Raw genomic sequence first — 18,185 nt, 5'->3', positions numbered from 1 at the left:
TTGTCATGAATGCATGTTAACACGAACACAAACAAAAATAAAATAGGCGTGTGTGAAATATTTCAATAATATTTCCATCGTTTTATTATTCATTCATCCTAGTTTGTGTTTGAATTTGATCCATTTTGTCAGTCCAAAAATTTTGTAGGGGTTCAATAGTAATTTTTTTGTTTTATTAAATTAAGGTGATTATATAATAGTATTTATTTTAAATACACTCTCAACCTTCTGATAATTGATATTAAGTAACGTACTGTAGTCGTTAGTGTTTAAATTCGTGACTTCTAAAAATAACACTCATTTCTTTAATTATCGACGCATGATTCTCCTTTTTTTTTCATTACTAATTGGATATATTCCTCTTCATCTATAAAATAATTTCTTCTTTCTCTCACTATTGTCAATACACAAAGCTAAATCAAAATACCATTAGCATCTCGAAATGAATCAAATCAAATTATAATCGAACCAAAAAACACAAAAACAAATTTGAGTTGGATATCCAAGTTCCAATCCATATACATATATATACACAAATAAATAAACAAAGAATCATGAAAATTTTAAACTTGGAAAGGCCATGGCCAATCCTTCAAATCCTCATCGTTATAATCATCATCACGTTGCACTTTAGCATCACAATTCCCATTCCCATCACCTTCAACGTAAGTATAATACTTCAAGAAGAAAGCAAGCGTCATCACCGCCCACTCAAGGCAAAACATCGCCGCACATAGGCCGCCGGCCATCTTCAATATCACCGCACCGTCTTCTTCCCTGACGTAAGACTTCAAATACCCCAAGAACGCACCGGTCCTCGTCAAGATCAACACCGACACCGAGCCCTGGAATATGGCCGTCAACACCGTGGCTACCATGTGGGCCGCGTACCATCTATTGGTGCCCAGAGAAGCCGTGACGCAGCCGGATACGGCGCCGGCGATGGTGGCGACGTGGAGGAGGATCACGAAGAAGCCGGTTATGGATGGGAGGAGGCGGAGGGAGAGCGTGAGGAAGACGCAGCTGGAGGCGGCGCCGAGGAGGATGTAGTTGCAGAAGAGGAAGATCTTGTGGGTGTGGTGGTGGGATCGGGTGATTGTGGATTGAGGGATGGTGTTTAACTGCATACCCATTGATGGAATTTCGATTGATTTGATGAATTCGATGAATTTGCAGAGATGGGTCGGATTGGATTTTCTCAGTGCACTGAAGAAGCGGAAGATATAAGGAGGCAACCATGGCGATCTAACGGATAATTTTGTTTAAAAATTTTATTAATGACCGTTGTGAGGATGTACTTTGTTTCTGCACACTCTTAACGGCTACGTTGCTCCGAGTTCTATCTTAAGCTTTGATATATATATATATATATACATATATTTTGAATTAATCACTAGTATCTGATTTATCGGTCGAATAATTTAGATCGGGTACTGTAAAGGTAAAAACGACCCTCCCAATCCAGTTTACTCCATTTACAAACGTCAAGATTTAAACTTATGACTTTTTCTTAAGGGATCTAGTGTCCCATCTCACTAGATCAACTATTTATTGGTTAAACTTTGATATTTAATATAGATATTTGCTCTTTACGACTAATAATATAAAGTTGTATTTTTTATTCCGAAAAAATGCATAGAAGGTCTTTACACTTTGAAGAAAAATCAATAAAGTCATCGTATTATTTTTATCTCAATATATCTCTTCAACTTAGGAAATAAATCTAATGTAACTCTATGACCAATATTTTTTGTAGTTGACCTTTATAGTACTGGCGTGCCAATTCATGGTACTGACGTGACAATCTATCTACCCTGTTTGAGTTACCAATTTAGTTAATATATCGTGTCATTTGTCATGTTAATCTGTAATCATGGACTGTCATGTCAGCACTGTGAACTGTCACGTATGCACAGTGAATTATCACATTAGCACCATTGACTGATGAAAAAACGTTGGTCAAATAGTCGCATTAGGTTTATTTTCAGAGTTAGAGGGCCATATTAAAAGAAAAAAATAATACGAAGGTCGTATTGATTTTCTTTCAAAAATATAGGGACCTCTATACTTTTTTACATTTTTATTTTTAAGTAAAGACCAACGTTATATTATTAGCCATTTTATGTGTCTCAAACAAGTATATAAAAAATATAAGAGAGAGTGCCTATCACGTTCGATTTTTGTAAATCTTTTAATAATTTTATCTTTTGTTATGATTTATTTGTAGTTATAATTAAATATGTTTGTATTGATATTTTAGATGAGTTTTTAATTTTTTTTCTTGCATGGTCTTAAGGCGACAAATTTCTTCTATGTTTAGTTTACGTTTATGGTTGTAAGTCTTTCATTGTAATTTTAGATATTTTCTTATTTTTCTAATAAAACTAATGACTTCTATTGGCATACAAAAAATATGAGAGGTAACCTATCAAATGGTCTCGATAATTAACAAGAGTGTTATTCTTCCTCGAGGTCCTAGTTCGAACAATTATATTTGTATAGTGTATACACCACCAGTGATTAAAAAGGATTTTAAATAGATCAAACATAATTAGCAAGTTCAAACACCCATAAATCAAAATTATTCATAATTATTTCTTTTTTCTTTTATTAATTTACAAAGTAGTGTGTACTCGAAAGATTCTAATAATTTGACAATGAACGTTAAAACATCAGCCGAAGATATGCTTGAACTCAAAACTTTTAAAAATAATAATAATAATCCCTTTAATAATTAAAATCACTTAATTTTATTCATAATCCTTTCAAATTTATAAATAGGGAATAAATCGAGTTTAAGTGGGCCCAAACTCATTTGTTTCAAGTTGGACAAATGGGTCATGCCAACTAACTATTGGAGTGATTGGGCTTAATGTTACACAACTCAGGAAAATTGGCCTAATAAGTCAAACGAATACACAAAATAGCTCATTATGCCAACCCAGATTTTAATTTAAGACCTACGGCAAATATTATAGTACAGGATAAACTCGTCACCTCCACATGATGAATTCGTTCAAATAATATTTTTTTATTAATTTTTATCAGGTCAGATGACAAATTCTAATAATTTTTTTATTAAAACTCATCATGTCGACATGACGAGTTCCAAGTGAATGTAACAAATGTCGTAGATTCCAAATTAATTATGGAGATGACCTCATGGGCCAATTTTTTAGCGGTTTGACCTATTGAGTCAATTTTATACACAACTCTTAACTTAGGGCCAATCATCCTTTGTTAATCATAACAAGAATGGCCTAATAAACCCATTCTTGTATCATCAAACCATTCACCTAAGCCCAAACTTTATGGGATCATAAGAGTTTGGATTGAAGTTCTATCATAAGTATATTATGTGTAAGTTTTTTTTAATTTATTATAGTTTAAATTTCGTTGTGAATAATCGTATCTATAATTATTTTAATTTATATTTTATTTGATATATATGTTGTAATGATTAATTATATATATGTATAGTGAATGAGCTGTATTGTTTATATTATAATATTTTAATTAGTTTCTTATTTGGTAGGTTGACACATTATTTTGGTCAATTATAGATGGATGGTTTACAAACTAAATAAGTGAAGAAAAGAAAATTTGAATGATAAAACGATATTCGTAAACTCAATAAACTTGAATACTTATACTATATAGACTCTAAACTCAAGTAAGATTTCAAGTTTAAGTATCGTCTATGAAAAAAGAATTTTACTCATATTTAGGAGTTCGACTCGAATTTCACTACGAATATAATCGAAATCTATACACTAATAAAGAAACTAGTATTTTAACTAGTTTCTTATAGGTAGGTTGATACATTATTTTGGTCAATTATAGATGAATGTGGTTTACAAACTTGACAAGTGAACAAACGAAAAGAAGAGCTATGCTAAGCAGAAGGCAACAGTTTGAAACATTAGGGAGAGAAGAGAGGGAAGGGTTATTATAAGGGTAAAATACACAAATGATCCCCTGATTATATGGCGTTGTTTTGTTGAGTTCATTGATTGTTAAAATTTACATAATGGTCCTCCAAATATATGGTGTTGCTTTGTTGAGTCTCTCGACAATTAAAAGTTACAAAATGGTCACCCGACTATTCATATGTTCCATACTCATCCTTTTTCGGTAAAAAAATGTCAATCGTCTGAGTTGAACGTTAACATGTTGCTTGAGATATGACAGTCGTTTGATATTCCGATATCATATTTTAACATATCTCAGTCAGTATGTTAACGTCTAGCTTAGATTGTCGATGATTTTGGAACATAAGAATAGTCTGATGACCATTTTGTAACTTTTACTAGTCGATGATTCAACGAAGCAACGCTATATAATCGGAGGATATTTTGTAACAAAGCAATGTTCTATAGTTGGAGGATCATTTGTGTAATTTACCCTAGTAATAAACAGTGTGTGGACAAAGCATTGAATGGAAAAGCCATCATTGCAAAAGTACGTAATGATTATCATGCATGCAATGCAAAGGCAGTTTTTTTCCCCATTATCAATGAAGGAAAATATCGATTTGGGTTTGGAGATGAGAAAGTGGCAAATGCAAGTGAGTCTTAAATGCTTTCTTCTTTTTTTATGAATCTTTTGATGACATTTTCCTCTGCAAAAATGTGAAGCTTAAATCCCCACACCAACCCTCCCTTTTGTCCTCTTTGTCTTATTCACTTGTCTTCTGTTTTCTATACCTAACCCATCCCTCACATTTAATGCTTCTATCTAGGGATGGCAACACGTCGGATTGGATTTTCCTACAATCCGACTACTCAAAAAATATGTATCTTATATTAAAATTCGACTCAATTAAATAATATATATCCTCCACCTGACTCTTAACCGATTCAAATTTTAAGAGTACAAATATAATATGATTCAACTCGATCGAGTATAAAATAATGACTTAATTAAAATAATAATAAAATTTTAAAGAAATTACATTATTATCCCCATATCGGATTAGGACTGAATTTTTTCACCTTCCACCCAAACCCGACCCAACCTCACTCCCTTAAAAGTCCGACCCGTCCTAACCTGAATCCAAACTTTTTTTTTAAAAAAATTGACCTTATCGGATTATGACGGGTCGAAACTCGTCAAATTCGAATTAAATTGTCATCCCTATCTATCCCCTCTCTTCTCTTTGTCCTTTGCAATTTGAAGAAGGTTTAATTTATCTAATATTGAAATTTATAAGGACTTAAATTGTCATTAGATAAAAAAGGTCTCTATATGTTCATGATTGTACTTAAAGTCGTTAATTTTATTTGAATAATTCGATTATTGACTCGGTTTGACTATAAGATATCAACAACTAGCTATTTGAATTAAAAAGTTAAAAAAATATACTTTATTTAATATTTAAATTTATAAAGATTTAAATTGTCATTAGACCAAAATTTGAGAGAAACGCAGACCCTCTCACTCCTTTTATAGTTTCAACGATTACTTAAAGACTTATATTATAAATAAGTATTTAAAGTACACTTTATTTTTCATTTCAACACCTAAAGTATATTTTTTTTATCAAAATAAATATCAAAATTTACTTTTTAGTCAAAATAGATCCCTAAAATATTTTATGTGAAAATAGGTATCTAAACTAAACTTTTTTCATCTAAGTTCTAAGAAAGTTGACATGTGACATTAATTAAAGAATACTTTAGATATTCGGATGAAAAATTGAATACTTTAGGCACCCATTTTAACCATAAAGATAACTTTAGATACTTATTTTGACAAAAAAATACTTTCAACACATAAATGAAAAATATTATATACTTCGTTCTTATTTGTTATATAAGCCTTACTATAATATATCGACAATTTGAACCTATTAAATTTGAATGAATCAAACTTATATTAGTTCTAACCTAAAGTGACATAATAAATTATCCAAAATAACTTGAATAGAAAAACTTGAGTGACAAAATCAAATAATATAAGTCTAAAAATACTCAGAATCAAAATAATTCGAATTTGAATTATTTTGAACTGGAAATAAACTCGTATCCTCAAAACAACGTGAACTCAAGTCGACTCAAATTCAAAATTATTTAAAATTTTAAAACTTGGACTAATTCAACTTGAATTATCTAAAATCAAAATTAACCTAACCTAATTGTATTATGTTAAGGTAAGTAGGTAACTCCTCACTCTATGCTAAATCAAAACATTTTTAGTTCTCCAAACCATTATTCATTTAATAATTAATTATTATCGATCTAATAATAATTCAATTTAACGTATTTACTAACGAATCAGTGTGGCAATTTAGGAATATGTCGTGCGACATATAATATATGTTAAATTTAAATTTTAAGAGAATTTATAAAGAAATCAGAAACTTCAAGAAAATATTTGAAAACTTTTCTATATCTAAAAATTGGATTTTAAATAATATTTAGTCCTTTAAAATATTTAACTTGATCCTTCAAATTTTTTTAGAAATTCTCCTAAATTTTGAAAATTTTTGTTAAATTCATTTAAAAATAATAATTTGCAATCAAAAATTTCAAAAAAAAAAAAAATTAAAATTTCAATTTAAGACTATAAAATTTTAAATTAGGTACCTCAAACTGTGTTATCAAGATCCGCCACGTAAACCTGATATAATCCAACACTAATATAAGTGATTAGGGGCAGAACATAAGAAGGACTAGTGAGGCCATGGCCTCCCAAAATTTTAAAAATTATAATTTAGACTCTTAATTAAATTAAAAAAAAATTAATTTGACTCCTCTAAAATTTTTAGAAATTCATAGTAAACTTTAAAATTGTTTAATTTTTTTTAATTAAACCCCCTTCCATAATATTTAGAAATTCTCATTAAGCCTATCAAAATTTTAAAAAATTAGTTAGACCTTAATTATTTTTAGAAAAAATGTAAACCAAACCCTTCAAAATTTTAAAAAATTTAAATTTAAACCTTTGAAAATTTTAAAGTTTTAAGTTGCACTCAAAACTCTTTCATCAAGTTCCGCCATCCTAAGTGATTCTCTATTCATATATATACATCCATATATATATATATATATATATATATATATATATATATATATATATATATATATATATATATATATATATATATATATATAACTGTAAGATGAACTGTTTGAGGAGAAAAATTCAAAAGAAAAGAAACACAGAACGAAAGCATGGGTGGGCACATTTTAAGAGGCGAAAGCCCCACGAACTAATGCTTGTTACTGTAAGTCTGGAAAGAGTTTTAGTACATTTGTTTAACCTCAAACTATGTCACATTACGATTATCATCATCATAAAATATTACTAAATTAAAAACTAAGAAAAAGTCGTTTATATTATGTCTACCAAAAGCAAAACAGAAACAGAGAAGAAACCCTATTTTAATTATTATTTAATAATTAAAATAAAAACTCCAGTCTCTCAACGCTGAATCTTTGGTTGAAATCTCCCACCATTACCTGCATTACAAGCAACATGCTCAATCTTCCCAAGAACATCACCCTCGAGTTCTCGATCTCAGATTCGAACAATCACACACATAATATATATAAAAGAAAACCCTAATATCATATGAATATTTGAATGTATCGAAATCTGCACACGAACATGATCGCGAATACAAAAACTAATAATCATGCATGCATGATCAAAGTCATCACTGTTAGTAGGCTGTTTTGGTCAACAACAATGGGGTCTCTTATTTTTATGTTTTATACCCCACAATTCATTTTAACAACCAATTAACTTTTTTTACAAATTTTGGCAAAAAAAAACACCATTTACAGTCAACCTCTTTATGGTAAAAAATTGAAAACTAGGGTTTCGCAGTGACCTGGTCAGGAATGTTTTAGGGTTACCCTAACGCTTTAAAGAGTGTTCAAGGATTATTTAATTTATATTTTTCGATATGAAAAAATATTATTTTATACAGCAACTTAAAGAGTGCCTAGTTAACAAAGTTGTTATTAAATTATTATTTATTGATCATGAATAACAACTTTATTTTTTATCTTTAATTTTAATATATATCAATTTTTTTATGTATCAAATGATAATTCTTAACATATATACAAGTAATTGTTTATAACATATATATATACTAAATAGAAATATAGTACTAGCAATATAGGTAATTATTAAAAGAAATATATTTATTAATCAATATAGAAATGTAAATTAGAATGCAAGTCTTATGCTATTTAAAGCTCCTTTAGTAATTTATTATGGAAATAAATATGTATAATAAAGAGGGTGGTTTATTCAAATTATCTAAAGGAAATAATTCATATATATATATTAAAAATATTTTTAAAAATAAATAATAATTAATAAATGGTGTCTTTGAAAATATTTCTGAAAATTTAAGATTGCATGGAATTTTGTATAAAAGGAATGATTATATGAAATTTCAACATGTTGAATTAAAACCCTAATTTTGACATTTTATTCAGCACCAATAAACCCTAGTTTTTGTGATTGTGACACTGAGTCAACTCAATAGAGCCATGGTTTTCAACAACGAAAAGAAATAAATTTTTTAGGATAATAATGATGATAACAGAGAGGCAGAAGTGTACCTTTGGGTGGCTGTGATGATTTTAGGGTTAAAGAAAACCCTAACCCTAGGAGGGATGAATGGAACGGCGGTCATCTCCGGCAGCCGCTCTAGGCGGTTGGAACTGACTGAGTTGACCGATCCCCGACGAGACATTCATAGCGAGTAGGTTTGAATCGTAGTTACTGCCAGCATCAAAGCTCATTATCATTTGTTGTTGTTGTTGGTTCTGATGATCCCTAGGGAAGAACTGATGGTGGTGGTAATGGTGTTCACGCCCTCCTCCGCTGCCTCCGCCGCTCGCGATCAGATTGATACCCAAGTTCTGATGTGTTGTGGCGGTGGCGGCGGCTGCTGCGGCTATGAGCCCGGCGTGTCCGGTGATTCCGAGGCTCTGGTACTTGGACAGCTCAGACTTGGCGCAGCTGAGATCCATCTGGAGCTGGCGGAGCTGGTGCTGGAGGAGCGAGATGACCCCGACGCAGCCGTAGACGGGGTCGCGCAGCCGCATGTCCGCCTCGTAGGCCAGCGAATTCACCGCGTCCTCCCGCTGTGACGGGTGCAGCTCGTTGAGCAGCTTCGTGATGTTGCTGGCGCCGAACACCTTGTGCACGTTGACGAACTTCTGCGGCTGGTCCGGCGGGAAATAAGGCGCGAAAACACACTCCGGCTGACACTTCCGCCGCAAAAACTTACACGCCGCGCACGGTGAATTCGAAGACGCCGCCGCCATGTTCTACCTCCTTCTCTGCATGAAAAACAAAACCAACCGCAAAAAATCTCACTCTCCACATCAAAAAAACAAAAACTCAAACAAAAAAAAGGAAACACAACAATTTTCCAATTTCCAGTACCATATAACAAGAAATGGAAACAAATTTTTCTTATTTATTCAAAAGAAAGCAATCAAATCTGAAAACGATACGTTCTTGTCCAAAAAAAGCCAGAGTTCATCAGACTACAAAATGATAGGGTTATGGGAAGAGATGAAGAGGAAAGGGGAATTTAGGGTGGCTGATAATTTACCAGTAGGTTAATGGGGTTGATTGGATCTCGCAAAGAAGACCTTTTACTACACAAATTTCAATAAAAAGGGCTTTTGGGAACAGATCTTGCTTGAATTTCATAGAAAAAAAATACTATATTATCACCAGCTGCTTCATTTTGCTGTAAAGGTGTAAACTTTATTATAACAAGGAGAAAAATTCAACTTCGGATATAATCGAGATCTAATTCAATTTATATCGAATATAATAAAATATAGGCGAAGGGGAGTCTGACTCTGACTATAGGGAGATCATGGGATTGAGAATTAACATATTATTCTCGTTCTTTTTGTCTCGGGAGCTTAATAAAATAAAATAAAAAGGTAGAGAAGAGAAAAATAGTGGGAGAAACTGATATATTTACTACTAGTGTAGTACTGGACGAGAGCGTGGTGGCCTCGGTTTCTTCAGTAAAACCTTTTAATTTTACTTTTATCTGCTCTCTATTTTACTGCAGTTGAAAATGAGCAGTCACTCGCCGGGAAAAAAGAACACCTGTGGGGAAGGGGGGGGGGGTGCAATGAAAGTGCATGAAAATGATGATTTATGTGTGTTGTGAAAACCATAGACGATGCCTAGCTATATAGGGGATGAAAGAAAGTGAGAGAAAGGAAAGGGGAAATTGTCTCCCCCAGGAGCAGAGGCAAAGGGGACGGGGAGAAAGCAATGAGTGATTTGAGGGGGTGAAGGGGGACTCTTTGTGTTTATTTTGTTTCTATCTTTCTTTATTATCCATGGTCAAGGGTCCCTAATTCAAGGTTAGCGTTAGATCGAGTTAGGTAAAAAAATTTCGAGTAATTCAAGTTGAGTCACGCTTTATAATATAAACTTTATTTGAAATTTTTCCAGTCGAGTCAAATTTATAAAATTCGGATTAGGTTGTTCGTGTTTCGATTTAAATTTAATTGTAAATATTTGATTTCAATTTAAACGATTTTCTATAACCATATAATATATATATATATATATAATTCTTCAATTTTTTTCGAGATATGCATATATCATATAGAGTTGAGAGATTCGACTCAAACTTAAAAATTAATTCACTAATTATTAAATTGAGTTATTATTCGAAGTCTATTTTATAATTCAACTCAAATTTGATTTTTTTCGAATCGAGTAAAATCAATTCGAGTAGAAAAGATCGATTTTTCTTAAGTCAATTCGAGTTCTTTTTTATTACTAAAATTTTTAAACTATTCAAATATTATTTTATAGTTAGGATTCATACATCAAGTCAAATAAAATCAATTATTCGAATCATGGACTATAATTTTTGAGAGGTCTAACAATGAGCTGTTTGCATTTTGATGCTTATTATTACTGAGAGTTATCAGAGATTTTTGGGGTCGGTGTGACATGACCCTTCCTCCTTTTTCTCTGCAAATTTGGTACCATCTCTTTCCATTTCTCTCTCTTTCTTTTAAAGAGTTTTTGTTATTGTTTCAGGTTGTGCATGTGTCCCCATTCTGTGTTTTTACCCTCCCACCTACTTACTGTAGTTATCTTTCTTATATATTAGGCTAAACTATCCATTTAGTACATAAATTATCACTTTTATTCCGTTTTAGTACATAAATTTTTAACTTTTTTAATATCATGCATAACATTTAGTTTTTCATTTCATTTTAATACCCCGTAGTTAAAAATTTAGGTACTAAAACAAAACAAAAAGTTAACTGCGGGTATTAAAATGAAATAAAAAGTAAACGCTAAGTATGATTTTGAAAATCTTAAAAGTTTAGGTACTAATATGAAACAAAAGTAATAGTTTAAATATTAAACATGTAGCTTACTCTATATATTGTCACTCCATGTCCCTTCTTTATAACATGGCTTATATGATAAGGGACGAAAATTTAACCATAATCTAAAGTATTTCAACTCGATTCGATCTAATAGGGTCAATATTTAAAAAAAATTAATTTGAGTTTGGGTCAGGTCGAGCAAGATTTTTAAGAGGTGAGATTGGGTCGGGTCAAGTTCGGGTGGTGAGTGAAGAAAATTTTGACATGATCTGACATGAAGATAATAATAATTTTCTTAAAAAATTATTTTTTTTCAATCGAGTCCTTATTTTATACTGTATTGAGTCGTATATGATTTATACTTTACAAATTCAGACCGGGCCAGAGTCGAATGAAAAATATATATTTTTCGGGTTGGATGAAAGATATAAAATTTTTGAGTCGAGTCGATTTCCAATGAAATATACATACTTTCGAATAGGGTCATATTGACCAAAAATACCCTAACCCGACCCGTTACCATCACTATATATGATAATCCACTTCTTAAAACGACTCCTCCATCATTAAACTTTGTGGGCTCAAACCCTAAATTTTGTTTTGATTTCTACAATTGTTCAAAATGAAAGAATAATTTTTAATTTATCGGAATTTATCACATGGCATACATGTTATATAAGCGTTATCACGTATGATATAATTATCCAATTATGTCATTATCGGTCATCGTTAACTAATAGTTGATTAACGAGTTTAAATCAGACATTTGTTAATTCGATATTGATATGAATATCAGTAATAAACAAGTGTGTAAATATATTTAGTCAGTTAGTAAAATTACTTATATTTATTTTCTCATATTCTCGTAAGTTATGATTTCTAGATACGTTCTTCTTTCTTCCTGTCCTTTCTAGATTTATAATTTATCAGAAAAATAGTTAATTTAAATTTAGGTTAATTATAAATCAATGTTAAATTGATCATCAATCAATAGTAAAAAAGTGAAGGTGACAATAGATAATGTAAATTTAAATATTTGCAGACATATCTCTAGCTTTTCTAAATTTTATTTTGATTTGGATATTTTAATTACTATTCACCCTTAGTTCAACAATCAACTTAGGCATTAGATAATTCATTAGATAACTATCAATTTTTTTAACTAAAAAGGATGAGTTTGGAACATAATGAATAGTCAAGTGATCATTTTGTAACTTTTAACAGTCGAGAAACTTAACAAAACAATACCCTCTAGTTAGGGGACCATTTGTGTACTTTACCCTATTCTTTTTAGAGCCCTCAAGTTCGAATAATTACGTCTACATGGCATATGTATGTTGTCAATGACTAAAAGATTATAAACATACACTAGTGTATAATTACCAAGCCAACTTAGATGTAAAATGTTAGTTTGAATAATGTATGATATATTTTATCTTCCTAGAATTGGTATTCTAACTCCATCTTCAGCTTCGAGATCATTATTACTCGAATTCGAAATTATTTGTGAGATTAATTATTACAATAGGGATTGCGGTGTATGCATGGAAGGAACACATGTTGGATTTTATGGTAGGCGGGCGAACTTAAACTTTTAAAATTTCAAGGGGACGAACTTAAACTTATAAAATTACAGGGGCAAAAATATATTTTCAATAGAAAATACATAGAAAAAAACTAAAATATATTATGGTTTTAGATTTTCAAAGAGGCGACTGCCCGGTCCCCTCTATTCATTCGTGATGCATGGTGCATATGATTCCACGTATGGAGCTCCTTAGTAGCATTTTTCTTTCTCCCAATGGGGCAAGAAGCTTTGAATGGGAAACAGTGGTGTTTTCCTATGGTAATTATGCCAGATTTGGTCTCGTTTGGAAACATGTTGTTGGCTGCTTCTTGTTACAGGCAGTTTGGTCAAACATACAACAGCTGAAGTGAAATCCTCAATTTTCTTTTCCTTCTGATTTCCATGATCCACTCTACTTTTAGGTCTGCATATCCCCATCTTGTTCCTCTTTTGTTCCCATTTATTGGTTCTATTTTTTTTTCTTTTAACTATATGCTTTTTATTATCTTATAATCACCTTAAACCCGAGATAAAAGTTATCGAAATTTATATTTTAAGATGTTTTCTGATGTTTCAATCAGTGATGTTGGTAAAATAAACTAGTCACACATTAGAAAAGAAAGATGAACTGCATGGAAAAAATAACCCTTGTGCTAAACTTATTTTTTTGGGCAAATTACAAATTTTATCACTGAACGCTTCATTTATAGTTAACAACATTAAAAACAACACCCTCTAAAAAAAATTCACTAAAACGACGTCGTTTGCATTTATATATCAGTCCATTTTACGTCGTTAACTATTTAACGCCTGAGTGACAAAAAATCCAATGTATTAAGTTCAATAAAAATTGAATAGATTTAAAGTACAATGAGTAAAAAAAGAGTAAAATTCAATTATAAATTTGTAATTTACCCTATACTTTTAGACATTCTTTGATGTTTTAACCAGTGATGTTGGTAGAATGCATTACTCACATATTAGAAAGGAAAAGATGAACTATTGTATATTTTATATGTTGATTTGAGGTGATGAATAATTATTATTTTATTAAGAAAAATGATGAACATTTTCTAAGGAATGTCGATTGTTAGTTGTATGCAACACTAGTTGGCTCAATAACTGGCTCGGGTTTAATATTGGCTCAATAACTGGCTCGGGTTTAATATTGGATACCGACTGCCTAATCGCTCTTACTACTCTTTTCTTCAATTCACCCTCGAATTGGAGGAACAACTGTACGTTCACCATCACTGACATTCTTGCTATACGCAACTTCGCTCTTTCATAATCTGGTTATCTCGTCATACTGTTCATAGGCACATCCTCTGTAACCATCCAAAGTGTGTAGTATCGATACTCTACTTGCATTATCGATACCGTAGGGTCAAATATCTATATCCCTATGAGTATCAATAAAAGAATAGCTTCGATGTCCTAAAAAATAGCCGAGTATCGATACTGTACACCTTAAGTATCGATACTATAGGGGCAGTATCGATACTCTCCACAACAGTATCGATACTCCCAAATAAAATCCCTAATTTTTGCCTAAATTCAACCAATATTGATAGTATTCATCCCAATAACAATATTCAAAACCATAAATGATTTATTTAGGCTCGAGAAAACACCTAAAATCACTCTAAAGGCCATAGATTGGTTTCTAATCGTCCGCTGAAACTCTAGGGAGTTATTTAAGGTTATAAAGTGTCAAAAAATGCATGCTTCACATCAAATTCATCATCTATGGCTTAAATTAAGCTTGAAATCCTAAAAGCTCAAATACTCAAATCCTAGCAAATTATCATGTTTAAGAAATCCTTAACACCGTAAAGGATTAAAAATACATTACTTTAATTTTAGGATCCCGAAATGAAACTCATTGCTTAGCCAAACTCACTCTCTCTATGATTTGGATGAAAAACCACACTTTCTCTTTAGCTAGCAAGAACCCAAGGTTTTGGTTCATTAAAATGATGTTGCTGCAAGGAAAAGGAATGAAATTGAAGCAAGAAAGGGGCTCAAGAACTTACTTTTGTGTTATGGAAACTTGGAGAGAAAAATGGGAGAAGGAAATGAGAAAGAAGGAAGAAATGAAGAGAAGAATGAGATGAAATAGATATAAAAGTCTTCATCTCTTAAAGGGTGAAATTGCATATTTTGATCATTCCTCTTTTGTTTTACTATCCAAAAATCCTTTTTTATGGTTAATTGGGCCTAATTTCAACCCAATTAAGCCCAATGATTTGAATTATTAATTCCACAAGGTCCACTTATCTATCGGGTAAACCCGAAACTACTAGTCTATAGTTTGGGATGTTATAAACCCTAAACCCTAAATCTAAGCAATGACAAATATTTTAAACAATGATATAATTTAACATTTTCAAAGACTAAATTGATGTGAAAATATCATATGGACAAAAATGATAAAGTCTACTATAGAGACAAGAGTAACCGTTAAACCTAATTTTTTTTTTTTGAGTTTTGAATTAAAATTCGGTGTATACATTATTTTTACTTTTACTTTTATCTAACAATAATCGTATCGAGCATCCACATTGGATGCGTAGTTTAGCATAATCGAAGAAGGATAATTTGACTAAATTGGCACTCCACCTACTTTCCAAAAGAATCAAATTCCATTGGCATTGTTACTTCTTCTACCCACAACTACTATAAATTCATCTTGAGTTTAATGCTAAAAGCACCAGTTAAACAAAAGTTCACATAAAATAATATAATTTTAGATATGGCACAGCCGTATAGGCATCTCGAAGCAGGCGACCACATATATTGTCAAAGAATGGGGGGTCTATACGATCACCATGGTTTGTTTCTCGTTCTTTTCTATTTAATCAATATACTTAATTGTTGTACTTACTCCATATCCTCTTCAAAGGCAATACTCTCGCTATCACTCTTTATCCATCGACCGTTGAAACTTTCGGGAAAAAATTTCCAAAGGAAAATTTCAGAGTTCTTCAAAGCCTTTGAAAAGTTACATTCTCTAGACAATTAACAATCTCTTAACATGATTTCTGATGGTCTATATAGTATATCAAAGTCATATATATTATCTAACAACTATTTTTATGTAACCCTCTAGACCCGGCTTAAGAGTTACAACTGAATCAAGATAGTCTCGTTTATCACAGAAACATTTTACGAGCGAAATCTATTTAATAAATCCTTTTAAAAACATTTACTAATTATAAAATCATGCTATAGATAAAGAGGTTGAAAATAAATAATTAACTTCACACAATAAGAAATTTAAACCACACCTCTAATATTCAAACTGGTCTTGTAACCGAATAATCTAGAAAAAGAAAAGCAGAAACAGAGTGAACTAAAAAGCTCAGTGTATACTATACAGTAAATATATATAAAAATATATATATATAACAACACAAATAGTAACATTAGGGTTTATACATCAGAATGCAACATCCATAACACACAATTTTACCTTCTGAATACATCAGAATACAGGGTGGGACGTTACCCTCTGAAGAGGTACACAAGTCAGAATGCAGAAATCATGATGGAGATCTACCTCTCCGAAGAGGATCCCAAATAGAATTTTGAATCAGATCGGGAAACATAATCCCATGCAGAATCAGGACATGAATATCATCTCATACAAAATCAGGATGAGGAACATAGTCCCATGCAAAATTAAGACGAGGATTGTGCCCTCCATAGAGGATTCTATGCAGAATTAGGACGAGGATTATGCCCTCCGTAAAGGATCCTATGCAGAATCAGGACAGAGATATTCCTCCGTAGAAGATCCCATATAGAACTAGGAAGGAGACTGAACTTATGTTAAATCAGAAATGCATCAATGTACAGACATTAGGGACAATTTTTTTAACATAATGCTTTTTAGATTTCTAAAAGCCAGATAACCATAACAACCTATGATTCTTCGCCTAAACTATAAGAAATGAATCATTTTGGATCGACATAACATACATGGTTACCATCAATATATATATATACATACATTTGGATGTTTAAGACTAATTCCTGCAGGAATATATGTGGGCGACGACATGGTGATTCATCTCCAAGGAAAAGGAAAGAAACTTAGCGCTCCATCTCCATGCAACAAATGTGGAAACAAGCGATTCATCAATGGTGAAATAGAAAAAGTATGCATCGACTGTTTCCTCGAAGGAGAAACAGTTCAAATCTATGACTATGGAATTCCTTTTATTGAATTCGCTAACAGAAAACTCGGCACCTGCTCTAGTATCCCGTCCAAACCTCCCCATGAAGTTATCGCGACTGCCGTCAATTACCTCGAAAAAGGGTTTGCCCCGTACGACATGATCTCAAACAATTGCGAGCACTTCGCCGTGTATTGCAAGACGGGGACCGCCGTGAGCCACCAGGTTGTACTCCATACATGTAATATATTGTAATATATTTTTGTTGGGTTTTGTATTAAAATTCAGTGTCTACAATATTTTTATTTTTACTTTTATCTAACAATAATCGTGTCAAGCATCCACATTGGATGTGTAACTTAGCATCATCGAAGAGGGATAACTTGACTAAATTGGCACAAGAACCTACTTTTCAAAAGAATCAAATTACATTGGCACTCACCCGACCTACAAAACTGATTGAAATAGGCTTGAGTTAATTATTTGTGATATGAGGTTGTGGCAATTCGAAATCAATTTGAGTCCGAATTGGTGTTGACCTGAACTCGAGTGGACCTAGAAATTGTGGATCTGAACCAAAATTAAATTGATAATATGATAAATGAACATGACATGCATCCGAGAGATATGAACCCGAACCCAAATTTACATGGTAAATAACTGGTATTATTCAACCTGTTATCAACCTGACCTGTTATGAACCTGACTATAATTTACTCAACATGTAAATGATCCGACTTGTTATTAAACGGATATGATATTTACTTGACAATTGACTAAGTTGTGAAATTATGAATATATGATATTAAAATGTTACAAAATGCATCTTCATAATTTAAGGTACATGATTAATTATAATCATTAAATTAATATGTATATTTTATATTTATACATTTTAGTTTGTAAATATATTCAAAAGTTTTATTAAATAATTAACTTGAGATTAATAAAGTTAATAAAAATATTTTTAAAATTTTTTAGGACAAATTATTAATTAAAATTTTTAAATTTAATTTTTATATTAATTATGACTATTTTATATAAATTTAATTATAAAAAATAAATTAATTTTATTAAATAATT

General features: G+C 31.5%; 3 protein-coding genes across 3 annotated transcripts; 1 reads left to right on the top strand and 2 right to left on the bottom strand.

The window, feature by feature from the left end:
* Nucleotides 1–548: 548 nt before the first annotated feature.
* LOC120209743 lies at nucleotides 549–1,310 on the bottom strand. Its single transcript, XM_039208665.1, has one exon. It carries the CDS (start codon nucleotides 1,131–1,133, stop codon nucleotides 564–566), a length of 570 nt encoding a protein of 189 aa, XP_039064596.1. The 5' UTR covers nucleotides 1,134–1,310; the 3' UTR covers nucleotides 549–563.
* A 6,026-nt stretch (nucleotides 1,311–7,336) lies between these two features.
* On the bottom strand, nucleotides 7,337–9,299 carry LOC120209744 (protein ASYMMETRIC LEAVES 2-like). Its single transcript, XM_039208667.1, has 2 exons — nucleotides 8,583–9,299; nucleotides 7,337–7,463 (listed from the first exon to the last, which is right to left on the bottom strand). Exon 1 carries the CDS (start codon nucleotides 9,291–9,293, stop codon nucleotides 8,628–8,630), a length of 666 nt encoding a protein of 221 aa, XP_039064598.1. The 5' UTR covers nucleotides 9,294–9,299; the 3' UTR covers nucleotides 7,337–7,463; nucleotides 8,583–8,627.
* Nucleotides 9,300–15,706: 6,407 nt separating this feature from the next.
* On the top strand, nucleotides 15,707–17,384 carry LOC120209748 (lecithin retinol acyltransferase-like). The gene is made up of 2 exons (XM_039208670.1): nucleotides 15,707–15,755; nucleotides 16,966–17,384. Exons 1-2 carry the CDS (start codon nucleotides 15,731–15,733, stop codon nucleotides 17,355–17,357), a joined length of 417 nt encoding a protein of 138 aa, XP_039064601.1. The 5' UTR covers nucleotides 15,707–15,730; the 3' UTR covers nucleotides 17,358–17,384.
* Nucleotides 17,385–18,185: the final 801 nt, after the last annotated feature.

Source organism: Hibiscus syriacus, unplaced genomic scaffold (genome assembly GCF_006381635.1).
Source record: "Hibiscus syriacus cultivar Baekdansim isolate YM2019G1 unplaced genomic scaffold, ASM638163v2 tig00020118_pilon, whole genome shotgun sequence".
Lineage (NCBI taxonomy): Eukaryota > Viridiplantae > Streptophyta > Magnoliopsida > Malvales > Malvaceae > Hibiscus > Hibiscus syriacus.
This window is presented reverse-complemented; position numbering and strand designations above follow the sequence as displayed.